Genomic DNA, 17,543 nt, shown 5'->3' with positions numbered 1-17,543 from the left:
AAGCAGAGGCGGCCAATAGGCCTTTGCTTCAGAAGTACGAGGGGCCTTCCATTGGATCTTGTGCCGCCCATCAGCCCCGTCAGTAAGCATCGGGATTTGGTGGCCACATCCATTGCCCCCTCTTTTTCGATGTACTCATGGGTGATGCCGAGTACAGAGTACAGTAGTGGTATTCTCACGGACAGGACCAGGGACTCCGGCTGGAGATGGGTAAAGGCGGTTTTTGCTTTCGCTAGGGGGGCTTTGTTAAGGTCTGGCCAACACCTCGGTGACACATGAATCCAGACATATCCCCGGGGTGAAAGCAATATACTGATCGCCACCTTCCTCTTCCTTCACTGTTGGGGGAGCCGGGAGTAGGGAGAGAAGGGGGATCTGTTCCTTAGCTCGAGTTCAGCTTGGAAGATGTGCATAATGGGTAATCATCGACAGTAGAGGTGGACTCATCGAACCGGGCCAAAAGTACGGAATGCTGTTGTCGGAAGCGAGCTTTGTCCACGGTGCCCCGGGGAGGAGTCGTGGGAAAAAAAATACACTGGGACAGGCCCTTTTGTGCCCCGTGCTGGTTCAATTGATGGCGTGTACTTTTGTATTAATGTTCGTAGTATGGAGTATCATTCGTAAATCGGAGTAATGGATGATACATCTTTTGACCACCTATGATAGCCCTGGAATATGTCCGAATAGGAAATGGTAACGGCGCCCACACCTCGGATCTTGCCTCTTTTCGTATCTTTCGATACCCGTCGATGGGGAAGGGAAGCCCTTAGGGGAAGGGGAAGGACAAGGCCAAGGGGCGAGGGGAGGAGAGGGGGCATGGGGCTTTCACCAGCGAAGGGCTCCACATTCTCCATCTTTCCGTTGTCGCTTCTTATTCGCAAGCACCTAAAATCAATCACGATGCGTTTTTCTTCCATTCGTTTCCTCTCTATCTTTCTTGCTCTCGTTCGGAAATCTCATTACGGGGATCAATGAACCAACAAACAGGACTTGGTTTCCGCAATCTTGTGGAGCCCGGGTTCGCCCCTCTTCTCCGGTGGCTGGTACGGTGGTTGGATCCCCTGTAGTTTTTCAAGTTGGTGTTAGTGTGGAGCCAGGTCCTGGTCAACCGTTAAGCTGTCATGAAGGAACTGACAGTTCCGAGTACCGTGGATCAGCGGGGCCCAGCCCATGTGTTCCGATAGTCGCGGTGGTTGATTTGATTGCAAGGTTGCCGATCCTTCGGCTGTTGTGCTTTCGTCGATCGCACGGATCTGTCTCATTTCGCACTCCTCACTAGCTTGAATGGTCTCCTTCCTGTTGAAGCGAGCCACACTGGCGTCGCCACTGACAGGAGACACAAGCTTGAGAGGTGTCCCTTTCTTTTGCCCTGTCAAGGTTCCCCTCAAGGGATTTCATGATTGGAGGGAATGTAGGTCTAAGACCAATTGGGTAGCGAGATCTTTACCCCTTGTTCATCTATGGATTTCTTTTCTCCCTCTGGCGGGGTCTGGTTGGCTTCCTCTCTCGTGGAGTCAACGCTCGTGCATGGAACCGGATGAAAAATGAGCAAACTAAACATTAAGTGGGGAACGGCTTGTCACCCGAGGCTATTGGTAGTGTTCGTGCTACCATTTTTAGCCCTTTCGAACAGGTTTACCGCAAGGAAAGACCACCTACTCCGTATAAATTTTTTTTTCCAACCCGTTGATTGGAGAAATGACTGGAATTTTCTTACCCGCCTTTCCTCTCAATACGGAGACAGCAATCATTTGTCCGGTGACAAATCTTCCCCCCTGATTTTGAAATTGTGGCATTTCCGAGGTGCAGGTAGCTCAGCTGTCACAAAACTCAGTTTCGGGCTTGGGGCGAACGGCAGGGCATGAAAGCGGTCTAGACTGGTTGCTAATGCAAAGGCCGATGCACCAGCGGCTGTCACACAAGCAAATGAGAACCTGCACCTGCAGCCTGCATATAGGCATTCTTAACATCACGGTAAAGAGACACACAGAAGGAATAATGAGGATTCTGTAAAGTTAAGACATAGGTCTAGCTTAGGCCTCTTGATGGTGTCGCGTATCATTTATCGATCTGTTTGATTCATACCCCGGACCGCTATTCCCTAGTTCGAGTGATCATCTGGGGGGTATACTCAGGGAAAGCGGATTTGGAATACATACCAGTTGAGCAGCCAATATCTAAAAACCAGGGAAAACAAAACATTTCTGGGCTATAAGCTGCATCTTGATTGGCTGCAGAAAGTCATTTATAGGTACCTTTATGCAGCCATATCTTATTTATTGGCATTGCATAGCGATATACTATGTACAATCGCCAATTCAATTCCAACGTATCCTTTCCCCACATGTTAATGTGCACTATAACTGCAAGAGTCATTCAATCTTGCAGTCTGCGAAACACAGCCAATCATCTGAATCATTCCTTACCACCCCTGGAAACACAGGTACGCGCTGGTACGCATTGAAAACCTAGTACTACACTACAAACGTCACATTGTCATGTCGATCACACGGAATCCCTCCCTGTTCAGTTTACACCTAGGATTAACACGCGCAATGCATCAGATGCTCCCCAAAAGAAGAAACTAAACAACAAAGCTCATCGGAGACACTTCCGATGCAGGAGAACCTAACGGGATATTCAGAATCCACGGGAATTCTATCCATGCGTCTGCTCGGTGATCCTTCGGCCGGGATAATGCATAGACAGAAAGCCACTGGCGGCGATCCCTTCCGCCTGTCATATTCGGGATTTGAAGCTGGGGGTTGGCCTAGACTGCGCACTAGGGGTAGATGAGACAGAAACAACCTCCCTCTTTAGGACAGACCGATAAACTTTCAAGCAACAATCGAGAGCTCACCTTGAATCAACCTTTGCGGTCATTTTTAGCCTTCTCCTCTGTTTGATCAATTTGGGTAGAGCCCCGGTCGTTCTAGTTCGAGGCTCGAGCGAGATAGATCGGTGTCTATGAGCCACAAGGCTCGTTTTTTGATCCTTTCGGGATTGGCGCCGCCGCCCTTTTTGCTCGTGTTGTACTTATGTTCATATGTAAGTATGTATGGGACTTTGCTCTGGTAAGTACTTGGTATCGGAATAATAAGGGTTTCGCGCCGTTTTGGCCATGTCACGTCTTGCGTTTTACCAAAAGCCCACCTTGACAGATACGTACTTCGTACATGTAGCTTATCGTAGATCCCCGAAATCAAGTTTAGCAATAGGCCCGACACCAAAAGAAGGACGTGCATAGAAATGCGAATGGAGTATTCATTCGCAATTCCTCGCCACCGCTATACCAAATCCACTCCGACTCCATTTAGACACGGCATACTAGTGCCAGGACTTTGGAAGAATTGCCGTCGCTACCGGTGAGTGTTCTGTTCGGCACAGACCAGATAGAAACCACACGGAGGCGTGGACTGTCGAAAGAATGCCCTTGATTCATGGGTCTCCATGGTGACTCCGAGCCGTTAGATGTTGGTATTCTTGGCGAACAACGGCCCAGAGAAACCTGGAGCAATAGTCGCATCCACCTGACTCCACTGCAGCGGATCTCAATTTGAGATTTCTGCACATCGCGTGGCTTAACGACGAGGGACAGAGAGGATATCGCCTCGGCTTCCGGCTATTTTATCTCCGGAGGTGTTGATCGATCTGGGAGATTGGCATAGTAGCGTTGAATTGGGAGTCGGTCATTCCATTAGCTTCGTCGGTATTGTACTTTGTATGAATTAGTACGCACTAGATAGATGCCATGTAAGTTGCAACGGTTAGTCCATCGATAAAGTGGATCTAGCACGTTGGCTATGCAATTCCCTAGAACGTCCATCGTCTCAATTTTAGCCTGAGATATACTAGTTCAGGGGGTCCCAGTGAATGAATCGACCTTGATCCAAGCAGTGGGTTGTTGGATTTCGGCCCCGAGAACTCGGGGCCTACTCTGTTCGAGATTGTCTAATGTATAGCGCGTCCCGAGACGGAGGTCTTATATTAGCAAAGCGGAGGACCTCGGAGAGTTACTTTGATTGCCAGGCCAGGGTGGGAATTCTCCGGTCGGGATTTGCACCGCAACTCAATCCACACATCCTGCAGCGTGGGTGGGTCGACAAAAACCAAAGCAGACACACCCTCTCCTTCTCTCTCTTCCACTTTGGACCCATTCCTAGCCCAGCGTACAATATGGAGAAGGAGGGAAGGCAGGGAAGGCATAGAGGAAGAGGGGCCAGGCCGGTATTGAACTAAGGCGCGATTGGGACCCAGAATCGAAATTAAAGAAACAAACGGCCTCTTGCGAATCTCGGCAGCGAGAACGCGCCAATCTTGTTAGGATCGCCCTGAAGGCGCGTATCTTCGTACATCGTGCACTACTTACCTTAAAGGATTGCATGCCCCATGGCCCCATCTCCTGATTTGTCCTACTACTCCCTTATCCGGTCATGACCGGGAGACACTAGTCCCTCTAGGAGGCGATGAAAGTCTCAAGTCCTCATTTTGACCTTTTCCTCCCCGCCGATCGAGGCGGTCTATCTGGTGGATCTGGGAACGGTCCGACCTGACTATCGTGGGCCGTTTTTTTCTTCTTGATTTTCCTTTTTTCTTTTTCTTTTTCTTATAATGAATTTTTTGTTTGGGTGACTGTTATTGTTTTGTTTGATTTTAGCGCTTGCCCGCACCCGCCTCGGGCCATAGGGATTTTCCTCATCGTCTCATTAGGCTGTGAGAACCATTCTGTCGGAACGGCTATATGGTGCCACGCATGACTCGGACTAGCAGAGAAGTAATCCGTTGTTTCGGCAATGCTGCTGTGTTAGGACTGGAATGATATCGCACATATACGTATGTGTGTCCTCCGTAAACAGTGACTAGTTTCTTCCACGAGGAAGGGGGGGGGGTGTGCTCGAGAATGGGCCTAATGAAACTTTCAACTTCCCGTGTGCACTTGGACTTCAGATTGGAACGTGCAGAAGCTGCCGTTGAATCACATCTAGCGCAGGTGACTCTCTCCCTCAGTCAAACTTAGTTCAGTATGGGGAGGTAACCTGCAACGGTGACTCTATGACTTGCCACTCCAAGCCACAATGGAATTGTGTTGTCGCCTTGTTTTCCTAGAAAGTTCTGGCGCAGGCCCTTTTTTTCTCTTTTTCTTTTCTTCTTCCAAGCAGGGCACAGAGCGCAGGGCATGGTGGAGCCTATGATGCTGGCCTTGCCCCAATAGCGCACGCCCTATTCACGTGCATCTTAAAAGTTGCCGGGAATTATATCATACAAGGACCAGTGACGATACCTACATACTAGTACTAGAGTCGGACCGTTGACAATAGTTCCATCTCCATGCGTCCGAGCTAGTAACACGTAAAACGGGACAACATCCCCTGGTCACGATGTACCCAGATCTGACACATGGCGCGACCCCGATGAGGAGTTCGGGGGAGGGGAGGGGGGGAGGGGGGAGAGTGGTCCCTCTCACCCTGGTCGGCCCATATCATGATGGTCTGGATTTTAGCCTTTTTAAAAAGATTGTGTGTTAAACAGGCCAAAAAAAAAACAGGCCCATACATCCCGCTTGCGAGATTCCAGACATGATTCATGTCGCTCGCCCGTTTCTGTCTTGATGCATGCTTGTCCCCTTGCTAGTTGTTACTGACCCTGGCCTGTCAGACAGCAACCTTGCAAGATTGCCTGCCTACTAGCAAGGACAGAAGAGTTCTCATTTTTTTGATCATGTTATTTCAAATCCTAGTGGCAAGACAAACCCGAGCAAAGAGGAAGAAAACAAAAGCGGGAACATATTGAAATTGGCCCATAGAGAAGCACTCAAATTAAGAAAGGATGGGAAGAAAAAAGCAAAGAAAATGGCATGCCTACCTACTCCGTACTCCGTAGTTACCAAGTCCAGCCCAGCTGTCAACTAATACTATTTCCCTGAGCCTGGAGATCGGGCAGATTACCCCGATGAAATCCCCACTACTCGGAGAGTTCCAGCGCCCCCCTTTTTCCCTTCCAACGGACACGTCTCTATGGAGCGTCCACACTGCACACCACGAGGTCGAAAATTGGGGCACGATCCTCAACTAGGGGGGCCGCGGACGGGCGGGACAAATGGGAAAATAACGAAAAAGCCACCGCAAAAAAAGAGGCCAGAAAAAAAATAGAATTCCTTTTTTTTTGGTTTCCCCATCATCATCCCTGTCAGTCCTTTGCGGTGGCGTCTCGGTCCGCTCCCAGGACGGAGATTTGACTGTGTATGGGCGTGAACCGTGCATTGGGTTTCATTTTTTTAACCCTTTGTTCGTGGTCCCCAGTGGCCCGTTGCGAATGGTGGAGAATTTCTTATTGATGCTATTGCGTCGAGTTGCATCAAGGCTCCGGAGCGTACTCCGTAGTGGAAATGCCGAGCCATAACCTTGTCCACTTCGTTACTTGACTAGTGAACTTGAACCGATATTGCTAAAGCTAAGCAGAGTAGTACATATTTGTACGGAGTATGTACGGAGTACTGCGTAGGTAACTATGTACGGGAGTAGTAAGTGAATAAATTCGGATTAATCTCACTGGTGATGGATGCTAATCTCGACGCGGCTGAATTCCCACGCGGGCGGTGCAGAGCCCTTTTTTCTCCTGCTCTAGAAATTAAATTTTTGGAGCTCTTTGCCCGCCCCTTCTCCTTGCCTTATTGCGATTGACATGGCTAGACGGTCTTGGGGCGTTTTTTTTTTTTAGCTTGCTAAGATTATCGTTCTGGGTGGAGTCGATTTTCCAAGGTTCTGATTGTTCGAACGCCCTCCCGGGATCCATTCCCCTCCTTTTTGAGTTCTGTCATAATAGATCCCAATTGCTGGATAGATCATCACTGCGAGAGAGAGTGTCGTATCCTAGTATGTTCATTCATACGCGCTGCCCTGGCAGAATGCAATAAAAGGGATGCGGATTCCACGGACATCGGCCGCAACGACGATCGTTTGATAAGCTTGCTTATGGAGCAAAAAAGAGATTTACCTCTGACATGAACAGCTAGCTACAGTAGCTAGCTTGTCGAGAGGGTGGATTTCGGAAGCTTTCCGGTTGTTTTCTCCGAAGTCATGGGCAAGAGAGAGTGAAGAAGAGACAGCAAGATGGAGTCGACACTTAGTTGCCCATAGCTGGATTGCGCAAACAGCCGAACAAAATGACTGAAATTGGGATCGGATCTTAATCTCTTGCCAACTTGAGGAACGGCGCTGTCGCTCATTGTACCATTGCGGTTAGGATTATCTGATCATCCTCTTAGCGATCGGAGGGTGGTCCACACAGTAGCCAGGAGGCGAGGCCGTAGCACGCTTGCTCGCGCCGTTTTGACCCTGCTTGGTCAGGATCGAGTCATCAAGTGGCGGAGAGTTTTGACAATGAAAGCGGACCCAAAACGGTCCTAACGGTGCTCTCCATCACGCACTTGTCGATCATTCTTTACCAGAGAGTAACGAGGCCCATTATTCTTCGTTTCCCACTCACTTTGTGGGAGGAACTGGAGAATGGAGACATGGAGACTAGTTTTGTTTTTGTTTTGATTTTGTTTTGGGAAAATTCCTACTTTCTCTTGGCTTTCTGGGAGGGTTTCCAGCTTGTCGGGTTGCTTGTTGCGGACTGAAGGATCAGAAGGTATTTTGAAGGAGCTGTGGATCTGAAGAGTTCTGCAACACCGACGACGATTGGTGCATCGTCATGAACCTGCTGCAGACCGACCATCAAGATTCACATCTTTCAGCTCTGTTACAACAAAAATACTGCGCCGAGCTTGGGGCTCCTCGTGCAAGCTGGTAAGGATCATATCGCATCGGCATCATATCGCATCGACAGTTTTCCCCAGGCGGCCCATTCTTACCTGTTCGGTTGGATCCGCAGCAGCTTGTCCTCACATGACGGGGAGTTCTTAGCCTTATCTCCTCTCTAATGGCCCTTTTGTTTGCATGAGTTCCCGCTTCATGGTGGACCTGGACCTGGAATGGGTGGAGAGGGTTCCGCCATCACAGTCGTCGCAGTTTTGCGTCTCTCCGACGCACAGTTGCCTGATTCTGGCAACCAACCTGGGACGTCGAGAGCAGCTTGGGTACTCTCGTACCCCGTACTGGTTTTTTGTTTTTGTTTTTGTTTCTGTTGCTTGCATTTGCATTGGTGTTGCAAGTAAAATTGCCAATGCGCCCAATCGCGGCGGTTCTAATCTGATCCCGTACGAAATCCAGCTTCAGCGGCTGCGACCGGGCTGCCGGCCAGCTATTCCGATGGTTCAGATCGAAATCCCGGTACTACAGGGGAAATCGAATGTGCTGCGTCTATCAACTTCATATACTAGATGTGCTCGATACTTACTGGTGGGATGGTTGACTCCCTTTACCCCCCCCTCCCTCATGCGCTGTCCAGGACGGAGGTCCTACGGAGTCTTTTGCCCACCCCCTCCCTCCCTCTTAGAAACTCCCCTGTTTGACGAATCGTGCATCAGAGTGGGGAAACACACCTGCAGACGGCAAGTTTTGGGTGCATCAGAGTTCGGTCACAGGCGAAGTGACCTACCGTGCATACACTAAATCTCAGGTGTGCACGGAACGCATCGTAGAGTGGCTGAAATCGAGCGAGCTGGGTGGTGCATTGGGCTCGCAATGCAGCGACCGGACATGTAGATCAATGCCACGCATTTGCAGGATCTCGGACCCGTCAACAAATCTTTGTCCGAGGGCGTTTTTTCTTCCGTATACTCCGTAGTCGGATCCGGGTGCGGTTTGTGCAACGGGCGACTCGATTCGATCTGGGGGGGGAGGAGAAGGGGAAAGTTAAAGGGCAGAATGGAGCAGCGCAAAGGAGGAAATTCGGCCCAGATCGAGGGCTACATCTGCATCTGCATCTCGGCGATGGGTCCTGCATGTTTTTCTTTTCCCTTTTCTTTTCAGGTCCAGTTTTCGCCCCGGGGATGTTTACATGCCGACCGCATCCTGTCCACCCTGGACTAGGGCGGACACGCCGTTTCGTACCAGTCTGGATGGGAAGAGACTGCCAAGGCGCTTTGAGATCCAGATCAACGGGAATGCGTTTGGAGATTCCGAAGATCTTGGGGCGATTACCTTTTTGTTTGGGCCCAGGGCGAGGGCGACCGTTACGCCATGCACGATGGGGGCGATGTCTGTGCGCAAAATAAATGCGGCGGAGGGGAAAGGAGAGTGGGACGAAGACAAAGGAGACGAGGCTGGGAGGTACCAGGTGCTTGGAACCGAGCTCTGTGTAAAGTTCATGTGAAGTGAGAATCCTTGAGCAAAGTTGCTGTTAGTTCATACTCCTTCAACCAGTGGAGGTTGGGGGCGGAGAATTGGCATTATGACATGCCAACGGCTTTAGGCGGGTCCCCCTTCCCCCTCCGACAAAAGGGGCCAAAGCAAAATTGGAGAGAAAAGGGTGCTGCCACCTGGGGGGGAACCGTGTACTTTGCTCAACTGTAAGTTCTGTACTCCGTAGAGTGGTAGGTATACTCCGTAAGGTAGAGTTTCCAAGGTCATTGGACCACTTTGTCCCGATCACCTTCAATCTCGATCCCTACGTCATCGAGGTATGTTCCTGACAGAGAGTCGCCCTATGTATACTAGGTAGGTATGAAAGTACCACTAGTACGAAAGTCGGGTCTGAAGAGAGCTGAGGAGCGATCTCACCAATAACGTCTCGAGTGGTCCGATCTTCGATCCAAAAGCTTACTAGAGTCGTCCCGTCCGGAGAGGGCTGAAGAAGGAAGCAAGTCCGGAGAGGGGAGGAGGTGTTTTTATTTTTATTTTTATTTTTATCTGTATTTACACGGGGCTCTATTGATTTGAGTCCATTCCGAACCCATTAATATACTGTAGATTAAATTGCGGAGGGCTAAGTTAATTTGGAAGTACCGAGATGTTGATGTGATACTTCTGGTTAAGCGCCCGGCGAGCTACCGTGGAATTCTACTAGTAGCACTAACACTAGTGGTAGTCAGTTAGAATATCATTACCTAGGTATAATATAGTAGCTGATCCTAGGCTCCAGAGGGAGTACAGAGTACAGATCCGATGCGCCTGTACGACAGGATGCTAGTTATCATTGGCGGGTGATCCAGTCTCGATTTCAAGTGGGCTGTGTGACAGTCTCCACACGCCCATTCTTCAGATCTGAGTATACCGTCTTGTCTGCCTTACACAGGCGGCTCCGATCAGGTAAGCTGGATGAATAACATCATGATGGTTATTTCTCAGGTTGGTGGGAGTACTCCAAGGTATGAGTATAATCACGGGGTGGTATTAACCCCTGTAGTAGGATACTCATTTTACTATCCTCCGGGGCATGCTACTGCCAGTGGGTAAACATATGTCTACTGGCATTAGGGCTGGCGATGTGACAACCTCGATGCGTGTGGTACGTACTGTTCCTGAGCAGTGTTGCACTTTATACATCCTAGTATACTCACTGGTATACTGTATATGCTATGTATAATTGCATACAAGGTACGGAGTACACATACAGCATATCATCACCAAGTCCCTTTCAAATTCTAGAAGCTCCACTACCCCCACTGTATCGCAGCAACTAGTGAGTCTCTCCACCGAAGATCCGCAGTTCGCTGTATGGTAATTTGCCTGGTACGGTACTGACTGTACATACTAGTTTACTAGTATAGTAATACTAGTAGTATGCGTACAATACACTCGATCCCTGCTAAATCAAAGTACGATCCATCTCGATCCACTAGATTCCGATGAAAAACGCTTTCCTTATACTTTGGGAAATTTATTATATTATTTTATTAAATTATTTGGGAATTATATTTGTATTATTCCCAAAGTATTCTGAATAAAATAATATAATAAATCCACCCTATTAAGTTCACCTCCCCTCCCCCCCGTTCATTCCAATCTAAGGCCCGAAATGAAATAGACTCGATCCCCTTTTATTCGATTCCCTGAGGTCTAATTCCCATCTGATATTCTGTGGCCCGTTATATACTTTTACCTTGACTGCCCTCGCCCACTCTGGGCATACCTTCCCAGGTAACCTGACTTGATCATCTCCCACTTTCACTTCCACTCTCCCACTCTCCCACCACATTCAAACATTCTTCTCTTCCCACTCCACGCACCAACCCCTTACGTCTGATCGATCGAATACTACTCGTCGACTCTACTTTACTCTACACTCTCCGGTACACTCCCGCTCCCACATCTCCATATCTCCATATCTCCTCCCACATTTTCCCCTCGGGATTAACTCGCACCCGCCACCCAACTTCTCCCCCCCCAAACGCCACGAGATTCGATTCTTCGGTTCTCCCACGAATTCGATTCTTTTTGCATCTCCGATCTATCCGCCACTCGCCCGGTACGAACTGGTGGAACGCTTTTTGCACTTGGTCGCACGAGAGGCCTTGATCGATTTCCGAGGTTCGACTGGGTTGAGTTCCTGTTCGAGGTCGACCCATTGATTTCATTCGGCCGGATCCTTGATTTATCTACGACCCTTTCGCCCATCGAGATCGGTTTCCAGAGATCACTTTCTTTACGATCGTTCCTCTTGTTCCACTCATTCGCGATCGGTCCAAACTTCCACTTCTTCCCCTCTTCCATCCCCCTCCCCCCATCGGACGTTGATGAAGTTGGGACTTCTATTGTGACAAGTCTTTCTCCCGGTTGTTCATTCAGAACGTGATGGGGTCTTTGGAAGCCGCATCTAGGCACAGGTGTGTTGTTATTCATCTTGCTGCATGTTTGCCTTGCGCGCGCGCGCAACCGAGCACACAGCTCCCCCATCCCCTTTGGAAGGCGCCATTCAAGAATCAAGTACTGACCAATTTTTCTTTTCCCTCAGAGACCCTTTGCCTGCCATCGGCTTCCTCGGTAAGGACGGTTCAGGGTATTCGTATTCTAAGCACGCTGCTTCGCCGACCCCTCTACTCAGCCCGAACAACATGTACTCCGGACAACCGCTACCGTACGCCTATGCGCCGCACGCGACCAACACACCTTCACAATCCGGCTATGTCTCGCCATCAGAGTCACGCCGGACTCTCGAAGATGAAAAGGATAAAGCCACTCCGCGACAATCCCTCCCATCCATCCACGAGGCCCTGGGTAACGACCCTTCCCTTCCATACCCCGCCCCTACCTCTGCTCCTCAATCACAACCCGGACACACCGCACCACCTTCACATTTAATCGGGCGCCCCGGCGCAGAAGGTCCAGCAGGACCACCGAACCCATTCTCCGCCAATGGACCACCCGCCGCATCGGTGATGCGGGAACCGGGCTATCCTCATCAATCGCAGCTCCAGGCCGACGCCTCGCGCAACAGCCTCACCTCAATCAATACACAAGAGTCACGCAACGCGTCCCTCAACTCCCTCAGCACGGGCAAGTCTCCCACGCAAAGCGCCAAAACTGGCATCACCTCGGTTTCCGGCTCTCAGAACTCCTCCCATTACGATTATAGCGCGCCTCCTTCTGCTGGCAGTGTCGCCTCCCCTAACGGCTACAACCATTTCCCACCAAACTACAACTTTCCTCCCTCTCAACCGGCTGGTCCGTCATACCCCCAAGCTCCTTACGACAGTCGATACATGGCTGCGCCACGCGTGGATGAAGTCAAGGGCGGATTTGTGGCTCGTCCGATACCGGGCCAGCCTCACAGCGACTCGGTAAAGCGACATCTGGATGTCTATGATGTGGAGACGTCACTTAACGAGGTATGAATTTTCTCTTGCAACCCCCCCCCCCCTCTGGACTTGGTACCCTCGCAACTGTTTGGTCCCCGAAATCGGGAGTTTTAACCAATAGTTTCTCTATTTTGAGAACCCGGATGAACGGGTCTGCGATCAACGGTTGGGAGATTGGCATATGGCGATCCGCGGACCATGGGGGGCTGTTCTGGCGGCTAAGCTTGGAAGGAAGTGGGCTGACGTTTTTACCCAATTCGAATAGATCGCCGAGATGAGCACACGAACATTGGATTTTTCACGACATTACGCTGCACGGGCACACCAAACACAACGGTCTGGACCGGTCTTGGGGTCTCTCCCATCGCTGAACGAGGTGGAGGACATGCTCCATATGCAGCGTCGGAACCAAGATGCGTTGATCCGGATACGGACGGCGGTCGTGAACCAGGAAGCGGCATTGGCGGAGCAAATGGCCCAAAGAAAGGCCTACAAGCCCGAGGACGAGCACATGGCTCTGTACCAGGAAGACTACAAGGGCACGGGTGGGTTCGCCGGGGCAGATGCGAAGAAACGGCGTGGAGTAAGTGATCCAATCTTCATTTCCCTCTTTTACCATTACCCCTTTCAGCTCTTGCTTCTCTCCCCTGAATACCCGTTTATCCCCCTGCACACTGGGTTGAACACCGTGGTTGACGCGGTGTCGGACCCCCTCCACCCCCACTCTTTCGCCCTGCCACTCCCCTCACTCCGAGCTGTCAATGGCTAACCATTCCACTTTTTTTTGCAGAAGGCGGCCCCTCCTGGTCGTTGCCACAGCTGTAACCGAGCCGAAACACCAGAATGGCGTCGGGGTCCAGATGGTGCCCGAACGCTGTGTAACGCATGTGGCCTACACTACGCCAAGCTTACTCGCAAGATGGGCGCCAACAAAGCGGCGACCCTGGGTTCCAACCTGAAGCCCAAGAGTGTGCTTGACTCCGCATCCCCTACCAGTCATTAAGCTTCTTTTTCTCATGTGGCGTTGGAAAAAAGGCGGGAAATAGAAACGGGGAGGCAAAAAGGAGTTCAGTGGATCGATCCTTGTGTTGTTTTTTTTGGAAAATTTTGGAATCTTTTCTTTTTTGGTTGTTTAATTCTCACCCTACATCTCCCCCACCCTCTTCGCTTGTTCCCTCCTGTTGGTTTCCTTTTTAGGAGATTCGTGTGTTGTGTGATTCGTCTCTTCCTGGCTTGGTATACGCTTATACGCCTCTCTTCCTGGAATATTCCCCCATGAGCATCATTCTATCATCTTTGATTTTTTTTCCCGTCCTTGTTACTGCGTGTGTGGAACTTCCTAATTGGTGTGCCCTTATATAATACCCTCGCAGCGTTGGGAGCCCAGCTTCAAAGCATAGATTACCCTCCTTTTTTGACATTTCCCTCACTTGTTTTGCCTTTGTTCCTCTTGGCGAAAACGATTCGAGGCTTTTTTGTTTTTTTGTTTTCTTCATCTTTTGTTTGCCCCCATCCCCTCAAGACAGTTTGAACGCCCCCCCCCTGTTCCTGGTTTATACCCTGCATTCTCGCGTCCCCGAGCTCCCCATCGCCCTATGCATGCGGTGCGGTGTGTGTCTGAGTATGTCCTTTCTTACTTACCCTTGTTCTCTGATGTGTGTACGATCTTGGTTTCTCTAGCATCTCCACGGTCTATATGGATGAAAGTTTTATTTGCTTTGATTGATGGCTTGTCTTGGCGTGGCTTGCTATAGCATATTTCCCTTTATTATTATTATTTTTTTGACGACGATTTGCGGGTGGCAATTTGGAAGAAATTTTGATGGCAAGATACAGTGTAATCTCTTTTTTCTTTCTCTCTGCAAGATCTCATCTATTCCAATCAACTCCCCCCTAAAAATTCAATAAAGTTGCAAATTATGATGACATGCCAAGATTCGGATTCTTCTAGAGGCGAGACGAGTAGAGTAGAGTAGAGTAAAGTATAGAGTTGCCACGAGTGGGTGGGAATCTCTCGGTCTCCCGCAGCCGATGAAGTCACGGCCGAACCCGTTCCATGGTTATCTTATGATTTTGCCCTTGTTACTTCATCTTCTGGTGCCTTCGCGAAGATGCAGCCTAAGGCTGGGCATCTATCGGGGCCAAAAAAATAAGAGGCAAAAAGCAAACAGAGATTTTCAATTAGTATTGGTTTGGTACGGATCAATCGGGCGAATTGGGTACAGTAGGGCATTGCATTGTATGTCGTGGCAAAAAGAGGTAAACAGCAAATCCTGTACTCCGCGAAAACCGAGACCGAACTTGAGCTGAATGAACGTGGCAGAGTTTTTCTCTAGTCTAACGAACGAACGCCTTCGCATTCGGATCTGGTCTGATCTGGTCTGATCTGGTTTAGGCCAGTCAGATCCGATCTGATCTCACAAAAACAGAGCAAGCTGCAGGTGCGAGACTCGGCAAATATGCGGTGCGGCTGCCGACAGGCGCCCAGATCGGCCGACGTGCAGGCTTACGATTATGTCTAATTTCAAGTTGTCTGCGTGACTTGGAGTAGTGGCTTCATTTTCATTTTCATCTCCGTCTCCATTTCTCGCGGGAACGGGAGGGGAAGGGAAAGGAGGGGAGAGCGGATCCCACGATCGATCGGGTGGGATGGAGATACGAACGTAGATACTAGGTAGCAGGGTAACAAGAAAGAGCGGTATACCCCAAACACCCCGAACTCGGTGAATTCCAAATCTCTTTGAATTTCACATCCCGGAGTAGGTTAGGTACTCCGTACTAACTACTCCTTCAAGGGCCCCCCCCCCGGAGGAGCCGAGCTTGGAGGATGGAAAGAAATGCCAGACCGCTTCGTCACTGCGGGGGACTGGGCGCGTCGCGCGTCTCAAGATTTGTCATTGATCTGAGTTTGAGAGTTCAAGTTCTCCGAGAGAATGACAGGCCCCCGTTCGTCCAAAGGAGTTCGGGGGCCGATCGAAGGCCCCATCCCCTGTTCGGAGGGATCGACTTCCTATAGTGGGGGGGGGGAGGGGAGGGAGTATCAGCTGCAGCTTCGATTTTGCGATTCATCCTTCCGAGATTTGGTCCGGATCGATGTTTGTTTGTATGCAGGTGTTCAAGTTGTTGATCTCGTCGCTGAAGGTAAGGTAAGTACTAGATCGATCGTCTTGGTCAGGCTAGGAAATAGTCATAGTAATAGTGATTTGGAAGAAACCCCGGACCTAACGATGGAGGCGTCGCTGATTGACCAGTTCTGTCCCGATCGATTGGATTGAGCATCCTGGGCTGAAGTTAGAGAGACCGGGGTTTGAATTCGAGGGATTTGAATTTGGCGGATTTCCCAACGCTCCGGGCCAAGGCTGAGACTAGCAGGGATAGATGGGATGGCAGCGATCGCATTGCAGCATTTGAAATCGTCGTTCCCCACTTCGTGATCGGGGCCCATGAATAACCCAATCGGGGTTGTGGTCGCGTTGACATCCCTGTGGAGATCGGTGAATCACTTGGAATGGGATACATACAGTACAGATTACTTTACACTGAAGTGCGTATGCGTTATGGACTGACCATACATCGTCTATACACTTTTCTCCGTATGGAGCTATCCGTCTTGCTTATTCGCTTGCTCGAAAATAAAAGAAAGAAAAAATGTCTCTTGGCGCCTTTAGGAAGACCAATAAGGTATTCTCCACCGCGACTATCTGCTGCACATCCACCGAGGAACCAAACTACTGCACTGCAGTGACATGCATTGACTTGCCATGTTCTCCGTTGCCACGCCGCCTGAGCCGAACCCATTGTACAGATAGAATTAAGAATGTTCAACAGAAGGCTGCAAATGGAGATAACAGACGAACCTTACCAAAGAACCCAATTCGCCGCTTCCGAGATCCGGTGCCGGCCGAGATGGCGAGTCAGTTGGTGGTGGTTCGCGGTACCCCGTCAATCCTTTGTTGATTTTGAATACGGGTGTTGCATGTGCTTTGATAGTATTCCCGGCGTGGTGGATTATTGAAAGAATCGAACACTCGGCGTACTCCGTTCATCGTGGAGATCGATCCACAAGTCTGGTGGCGAGTATTGTGCTCCGTACCTCGACTGCCGTCCCCATAGCAGATCTATTTTCTACTCACAGTGCAGTGGCTTGTTCGCTCGTTCTCGTTTTGATCTACGATGCTAGCGTCTAATATGACGGCTTGCTGGGGCTCCATTGCCGATACAAGTTCCGGCTTTGTATCCCCTACGGTAGTTTGGCGATTTGTCTAGGAGTACATGGTTCATATTCACGACTACCATGACGCATAATTTTTGAGACGTTTTGTATTATGGGGTTTTGATTTAATCTGATTTCTCTCTGACATTTACTTTGACTCCTAAGACAACCATCTGGCGCACCATCCCTGCAAGAATAGATCGGCCCTGGCCTGTGCCGTGCGGCACACAAGCCTTGCGATCGGTACCCAATGCAAACCCTATCTTGGAACTAGAGGGGTCAATTCGCGCCCTTGCGATCGATCTCATCTTTAATATTTGTACTCGAGTCAGCTCTTCAAGTTTGAGTTTGACACGTATGCAACTACTACATATTGTATATTGTAGGTATATTAAATATCAAATATTGAACTTCATGGACCCGAGGAACTGGATCAAGGACCTCATTGCCGGGGGTGGCTTGGAGCGAGAGCGAGATGTCCTGAAATGTCGGTCTGTGAGTGGAATTCACGATCCACTCCTTTTTTTGGCCTCTAGCACAGCTAGGTCGCCCCTCTTCCCTTCTGCCGAAATTTCACCTGGCTCATGGTAAAGATTAATGAAATTGCAGGGCCTGTCCACAGGCAGATCCATATCTTACCGGGCGCCG

At 49.9% G+C, this 17,543-nt stretch overlaps 2 protein-coding genes across 2 annotated transcripts; one reads left to right on the top strand and one right to left on the bottom strand.

The window, feature by feature from the left end:
* Positions 1-8,939: 8,939 nt before the first annotated feature.
* On the bottom strand, positions 8,940-9,335 carry N7533_000809 (uncharacterized protein; the record flags this gene model as incomplete). Its single annotated transcript, XM_057097459.1, has 2 exons — positions 8,940-9,239; positions 9,297-9,335. 2 exons carry the CDS (start codon positions 9,333-9,335, stop codon positions 8,940-8,942), a joined length of 339 nt encoding a protein of 112 aa, XP_056965952.1.
* A 2,399-nt stretch (positions 9,336-11,734) lies between these two features.
* nsdD (GATA-type sexual development transcription factor NsdD) lies at positions 11,735-13,685 on the top strand (the record flags this gene model as incomplete). Its single annotated transcript, XM_057097458.1, has 3 exons — positions 11,735-12,712; positions 12,948-13,265; positions 13,473-13,685. The coding sequence occupies 3 exons, from the start codon at positions 11,735-11,737 to the stop codon at positions 13,683-13,685; spliced, it is 1,509 nt and encodes a 502-aa protein (XP_056965951.1).
* Between the last annotated feature and the right edge of the window lie 3,858 nt (positions 13,686-17,543).

The sequence above is a fragment of the Penicillium manginii genome (genome assembly GCF_028828005.1).
Source record: "Penicillium manginii strain IBT 31320 chromosome Unknown utg000001l:1.0-3466041.0:1.0-3467806.0, whole genome shotgun sequence".
Lineage (NCBI taxonomy): Eukaryota > Fungi > Ascomycota > Eurotiomycetes > Eurotiales > Aspergillaceae > Penicillium > Penicillium manginii.
The sequence above is the reverse complement of the archived record's forward strand: the minus strand, read 5'-3'. Positions and strand labels throughout refer to the sequence as shown.